The sequence below is a fragment of the Aethalodelphis obliquidens genome, unplaced genomic scaffold (assembly GCF_003676395.1).
Source record: "Aethalodelphis obliquidens isolate GAN/ISIS:26980383/991018 unplaced genomic scaffold, ASM367639v1 scaffold206, whole genome shotgun sequence".
NCBI lineage: Eukaryota > Metazoa > Chordata > Mammalia > Artiodactyla > Delphinidae > Aethalodelphis > Aethalodelphis obliquidens.
Genome location: NW_020838133.1, coordinates 18187 through 24903, shown reverse-complemented (window position 1 = coordinate 24903; position 6717 = coordinate 18187). Strand labels below are relative to the sequence as shown.

The 6717-nt window shown below is 41.4% G+C and overlaps 1 protein-coding gene across 1 annotated transcript; it reads right to left on the bottom strand.

The window, feature by feature from the left end:
* Nucleotides 1-887: 887 nt before the first annotated feature.
* On the bottom strand, nt 888-6448 carry LOC113616594 (RAD52 motif-containing protein 1-like). The gene is made up of 5 exons (XM_027100007.1): nt 6354-6448; nt 5793-5979; nt 2526-2648; nt 1982-2150; nt 888-1030 (listed from the first exon to the last, which is right to left on the bottom strand). The coding sequence occupies exons 1-5, from the start codon at nt 6446-6448 to the stop codon at nt 888-890; spliced, it is 717 nt and encodes a 238-aa protein (XP_026955808.1).
* Between the last annotated feature and the right edge of the window lie 269 nt (nt 6449-6717).

The window sequence follows — 6717 nt, the reverse complement described above, 5'->3', positions numbered from 1 at the left end:
CCAGGCTGGAAGGCCAAGACCAATCAAGGGTCAACTCTTACAAGCCAATAAGGTCTCTGACAACTTAGCTAGGATTTCTCAGTCTCTAAGCCTGCAGGGCTGTGAAGCAGGGGAGCAATTCTGTTCCGGGAATCTACTAATCATAAAGTTTCCTTTGGGCACAGCCTGTGACATTCTCACCGCTGTATAACTCGATAGGGAACACAATCAACGCTATTCAATAGCATGACCAGTTTCAAGGCTCGCAAAAACATAGCCGATTGTTATATAAGAATCATATTCACCCAATACATTAGAAATGAAAACTGAAATTCAACTGATTCCAAAAAGATAGCCTAATAAACACTTCAACAAGAAAACAACGGTAATAATAATAGTCAATATACTTTGTCTGCTTACTATGTTTCAGGCATAGTTCTAAGCTTTTTACATTCATCATCTCATTTACTCTTACAATATCCCCCATTTGGTGGTAAGCTGAATTACTAACCCTATTTGCAGATAAAGAAATTGCAGCTTAGAGATATTAAATACCTTCAAATGTCTCTGGCTAGAAAAACCTACAATAGGGACAACAACAACAAAATCTAAGAGACAATGTTAGAACTCAAACACAGGTGTCCAAGGCTTATAATCACTACACTACTCTGTATGATAAGCAAGCAATTGAGGAAGAAGTGGATCAAACATTTTCTGTATGAACTGAGGCAAGTCATTCTACATCTAAACACTGGGGACAATAATATTTGCTGTCGTTCTTCTCATAAATGCCATAAAGAACAAATTTAAGACTGTTGCTGTGAAACCATATGGGGAATGAAAGAATGTGTAATGTTTTAGATAACCATTATATTCATCGAATTAACTTTTCAAATAAGTTTATTTGCTCACTGAAACTGAAGCACTTCAACGACAATCAAAAAGGTCTTACCTAAAAGCACAATCAGTAATCTCTGAAATGCATCTGTCATAGCTTTCTGAATAGCAAGCTTCTGGGTTATCTTCCTTTTCATAAACAACAATAATGACCCTAAATCCAACCAAAACAGATGAATTTAAAACGCCTATATGAATAACTGATTTCTAGATTATATGTTTAAAACTAAAAATGCATCTGTGATTCTTAGATCATTACCTTAGTGATTAAGGGCAGGCACAACACTGGGCTACGGGTGAATGTCTCCGTTGCAGGTATACCCTGGCATGGCATATTTTTACAGCTCAGATCTATTCTGGAAGTTCCTAAAATACTAGACGGGAAATGCAAACTAAAATCGTGGCAGAAATCTCATATTACTCACAGATTTCAAATGGACAAGCTTAGGCTGCACTGCTACAGACCCTGCTCTCCTCTGCGTAAAGGGCTGGAATCATACAGTGAGATAGATTTGGTTTTAGTGCAGATGATCTGGCCTCTCCTCCACCATCACCCACTCATGTGAATGGTGGAGCCTCCTCCACCCCATTCGATAACAGCCCTGCCTCTGACTTAAAACCCTAAGCCCAAGTGCCATGCATTCTAGGAAAAAACTCAGTATCAATGAGAATCCCCTTTCTAGGGATCTACATTTACTTTTTCCGCTCAGGCCATTTTATAGGAGGCAAAGGACTGAACATTTACACATGAGTTTATTTCAATCTTCAGACAATGATTTTGTTGAGATAACTGAAGGCCAGATTACATGTGTATCTGAAGAATTATTTTAGCACAAAACAAATTATTAACCAAACAAATAATAATAATTTTCCCCCCTCCTAAGCTTCTTGGCAGGCAGTGAGTTCTAAAATTCTAAAGTTTAAGGTGCTGTCAGGTATTGCCTAAGATAAAAACCTATATTGTCGGGCAGAAAAGTTCTGCCCAGGGCTTTAGTTGCTTAGAAAAGGTGATGATGTATCTGAAAAGTTGAGTTTCAGAAAGAAAGGAAAAAAGAGAAATCCCACTGCCTCACCTCCCCACACACACACATACTGGAAAACAGACCTTCCACCAACTTATCCAAAGATTCCTCAGCCATGCCAACCCAGGGACTCCTGCACTCGTGGGAGGGCAACCCCACCTCTAAAGCACAGAAGAACTTCAGGCTTTGCTTCTGAAGTGGTGTCACAATATCTTCATTTTCCCTTTCTTCAAGGTTAGAAAGATCCTGAAGCTGTTAGGATTTTGAATTAAAGGCTAGACTTCAACATATTCTTTTGTTAGAAATAAAAGATAAACTCCAGCAATCCCAGGTAATAGTTTAGGTATGCTATCCCTTCAAAATCAACTGAGACTTGCAAATGAATGACTAGATATGGACAACTATTTTTTATGATATACCATACAAATACTGGAGAAAATTTTGGACACCACCATCCAAGTCATTGAGATTATCACTAATTCTAGGTGGCAGGCCAATGCTCAGATACTTCCATGTGGAAGCCTCCTACATCTCCTCCCCATAGCCATGTTCTATTCTGCTCTGTAAAGTCTAGGAGTTCAATGTTGAAAGGAGTCTGGTTAGTCAAAGAAAGTCTACAGAGTTTACCTTGATGATCCTTTTTGACCACTCATGGAAAACAAAAATGTAATTTGCCAATTCTTGGCATCTGGAGTTGTTTACGGCAAGCGTATTATGATGAACCGCCGTATGTCTGGTGCCGAGACGAACCTAAAGACATAAAAGACTTAAAACTATCACAACCCTACATAGAGATTTATTTTGGATATACCTGAGATTTATTAATTCCAATTTCATAGAGTGTTTGTGAAGATTAAGTAGGACATTTTAAGCAATGAGTTCACAGTGAGTTCTAAATAAATGTTATTTATTATTTTTAAGTCAGTACTTTTCTGCATCATTTCCAGGGCCCCTGATTAACAGAAGGTTCCCTGACATCCCGTGGTGAAAGTGATGATGAAAGCATCCAAGGAAGCCCAGCAGAAGCCTATTATGGGCCTGGGGGTAAGCAAAGGAATGGAGTGTTTTACTCGTCTCATCTGTGGCTCCTGCTTGAGAATATGACCTGAAGAGGAGACAAGATGGACCTGCCACTGAATTAGGACCTTAATCTGTAGCACCCCCTCCCCAAGGTACTAACCCCTGTTAGAAGAGGGAATATGTATACCTCTATAAATGTATATAAAGCATCAAAAAGAATTAGAGGTTCATCTGCATTAACAAGCTTCTTTGAGAGTGCAAATATTTCCAGTCTTAACTCTCTAAAGAACTTACATATTACTGTGGATTTTATACATCACTACTTCTTTCTGAAACGTCTATTTCCATTTGAACAGGGTGTAGTATATAAATTTTGTCATAAAAATTCAAATAATACAAATAAAATCAAAGCATTGTTCTTTGTTGATTTGTTTGTGCATCTTCCTCTGTCACTAGTTTATGAGCTCCTTCAGTGCTTGAAGGAACCATATATTATTCTTTCCTTGTTACCAGAAAGAATACATATTGGCGTATAATAGAGGAGTGATGGTCTGTTGACTGAGTGAATGAATGAGTACATAAGAAAATGAAGTTACTTTCTCCAACTGAAGCTGCCTGCTAGGAAGGAGAAATGAAGATTAATTTTTAAATGTTGAGTGTCGCATGGGATGCTAGGCCCTGTACGGTGAGTCATAATGGAGCTGTCCTGGACAATTAGGAAGGTTCAGAAGGGCTTGAGCCCCTGGGTAGCAGAGACAGCTGACATCTGGGATAACCTTGCCACAGTTCTTGCTGGCAAACCTTTCCCTTCGTGCTACTAAGAGAAGCTCAGATACATTAGTCCTTTCCTTGGTTTTATTTTAAGATGTTATTCTCTTTTCTGTATTTATAAAAAACACAGGGGAAGTAAGATAAGAAGTATGTATACCTGCCAATGAATAAAAGAACACATAATTGGAACTTCCGTGCTGGTGCAGTGGTTAAGACTCCATGCTCCCAATGCAGGGGGCCTGGGTTCGATCCCTGGTCCGTGAACCAGGTCTCACATGTATGCTGCAGTGAAGAGTTTGCACGCTAAATTTCAGGAGCCTGCAAGCCACAAAAAAAGGAGCCTGCCTACGGCAAATGGGGAGCCCACATGCCACACCTGGGGAGCCCTTGAGCCGCACCTAAGGAGCTATCTGCTGCAACTGAGATCCAGTGCAAGCAAATAAATAAATAAAATTGAAAAAGAACACATAAGTAAATTAGGGAAAAATTTCGGGATTGTGGGTAGTAAACTAAGGCTCTGCATTAAGTATACAAATCTAATACGAATGCCCTTTCCTCTCAACTCTATAGTGACTTGGAGAACATTTTCTTCATTACGCTATCAGTGACGGGCTATATGCTGTGAAAATCTCACAACCTACGCTTATGGAATGGTCTTTATGTCCAATATAAGAAAAGAACTTATTACTCACAACTGATACTAAGTAACTGTTTCATAATGTTTCCAGGACCATCTGTCATATCTGAGTGGTACGTGAAATGGTCGCAGGGTCCGCAAATAAAAGCATTTCTGACAAAAATCATTTCAATCCCAGGGAGTACTGCCAGGATTGAAGAGGGTGTTAAACAGGGTACAGAATTGAAAGTTAGTGTACCTGGAGTCACATCTGAGGAGAGTTATCAGATTCAATAAAGGTGAAATCAGTGAGTAAAGAAATATGGATGAGAAGAGGCAGCAAGGTCAGTAGGAAGTAGCCAGAGCAAGAAGCCAATCAGAGAAGACACACAATTATAAAAGGAAAGGTCTGGGAAGTCTAAGCCTCACTCCCTTATTCAGAGGAATTGTAAAGGTCCTTAACATAATGAAATGTTAATTCTGGGGAGGTAAATTTGGATGGCAAGTTAATATGGAATAAGGTTTCTACAATGCATTAAAGAATATTTACCCATTTTCTGGAATCTGAAGAGAGTTCTTAATAGGCAGTTTGAGAGTGATGATGATGATGATGATGAAGCCTCCTTTATCTTACATCTGACAAAAGTTTGTCAAGCTCGGGACTTCCCTGTTGGCACACTGGTTAAGAGTCTGGGTGCCAATGCAGGGGAAACGGGTTCGATCCTTGTCCGGAAAAATCTCACATGCCGCAGAGCAACTAAGCCCGTGTGCCACAACTACTGGGCCTGTGCTCTAGAGCCCGTGAGGCACAACTATTGAAGCCTGTGTGCCTAGAACCCATGCTCCACAACAAGAGAAGCCGTCACGATGAGAAGCCCATGCACTGCAAGGAAGAACAAACTCCGCTCGCCGCAAATAGAGAAAGCCGGCACACAGCAACAAGACCCAATGCAGACAAAAATAAATAAATAAATTCATTAATTAATTAGAAAAATTTTTGTCAACTTCACATATTTAAAATCCACATAAATGTATATATAAGTAAGATTCTTGTGAAGATTTCTTAAATTAAGGGGCAGCAGAAAATGACATGGGGTTTAACATCAGTTAAGTTTGGGTTTGGCCTCTAGTTTCCACGTTTACTGTCATGAACCTTAAGTAAGTCACTTAAGCATCCTGAGTTCGAGTTTCTTCATCTAAAAAAAAAGAAAGAAACAACTGGGGAACTGGGGGATCAGTGGAGCAGTGCATGTGAGAGCATTCTGTACACCACAGTGCTGTACAAACGCTGGCCGTTATTTTTGTTTGTCGGTTTGTTTGTTTTTTCCCTGGGATCTTAGTTCCCAGACCAGGGGTTGAACCCGGGCCCTCAGCAGTGAAAGTGCAGAGTCCTAACCAGTGGACCAACAGGGAATTCCCGATGGCCTATTAGTTTTAAATTCAGCACTTCATCCGGGTAGAGCGAGGAATTCCACATTTGGACCCACCTTCACTGGAGATGTGTGAAAAAGCTGCTTCTGGTCGCATGGCTTTTGGGCTCTGTGGGCATCCCTTGCTGAGTAAAACTTGATGATGGCAGAGAACCCAGGACCTCCCACTGCTGCGTTTGGGAAGAGTCGGACCGAATACAGAAGGCCAAACTGAGAGAAGACTGTAAACAGAGAATGCTTTAGGGTGGTCTCACACTAAGTAAGTGCAGTAAATTTCAGGCCTAGGAAACCAAACAGCCCATTCCTTTATATTCCCCCAGCCCTTCACCACAGGCAACTGTGGTGAGCCTGTAACTCCAAACACTTCTCATTTCATGAACAAGGTTCCCTCTGAAATCCTAAGCTTCGAGAAGCATTAGGAGGCAATTCCTTCTGTTGGGGACTAACTCTCAAAAATCTATGGGGGTGAGCTGACTGCTCAGGTCGTCTCTAGAACTAAGATTCCTCTCAGCAGAGACCACAGGCAGATGAGGTACTGAAGTAGTACCCCGGGGCGTCCAGTTACTGGGGCACGGGGTGTCTTCCTCCACCCCTCCCTCCGCTCCGGCTGGGCTCAATTGCAAAGCCTCGGGGGTGGGTCCAGAGCTCAGCTCCCACACCAGCAAGGTTTTGTCACCCTCGATGGGAACCGCAAAAGGTACCAACTGCACCATCCCACCGTCACCGCACGTGCGCTGCTCGGGGAGCAAGCGGACTACGCTTGCGCACGCGCACCCGTGCTTTTTAAATACTTAGTGCCAATAAATCTAGTATATAGAAAAATAGTTCAAAGCCCCTGAGTGTTTTGTGAATAGAAAAGCTTGAGATTCAGAGCAAGTTCAGAGCTTGACTGTCTAAGAATAAATTAGCTCTCCATTCCATTAGAAGGGCTAGGTAGCAGCTTCTGGTTATGGAATCCGAAACTCTCAGGCTCCAAATAGGA

What these genes read in the sequence shown, in the direction of transcription:
- LOC113616594 (XM_027100007.1), bottom strand. Translation starts at nt 6,448, where the DNA reads ATGGTGCAGTTGGTACCTTTTGCGGTTCCCATCGAGGGTGACAAAACC. An exon ending in CCCACCCCCGAGGCTTTGCA is followed by an intron (nt 5,980 to 6,353) that starts ATTGAGCCCAGC and finishes GTGTGAGACCAC; the next exon opens with CCTAAAGCATTCTCTGTTTA. An exon ending in TTTGGATAAGTTGGTGGAAG is followed by an intron (nt 1,031 to 1,981) that starts GTCTGTTTTCCA and finishes GGTTGGATTTAG; the next exon opens with GGTCATTATTGTTGTTTATG.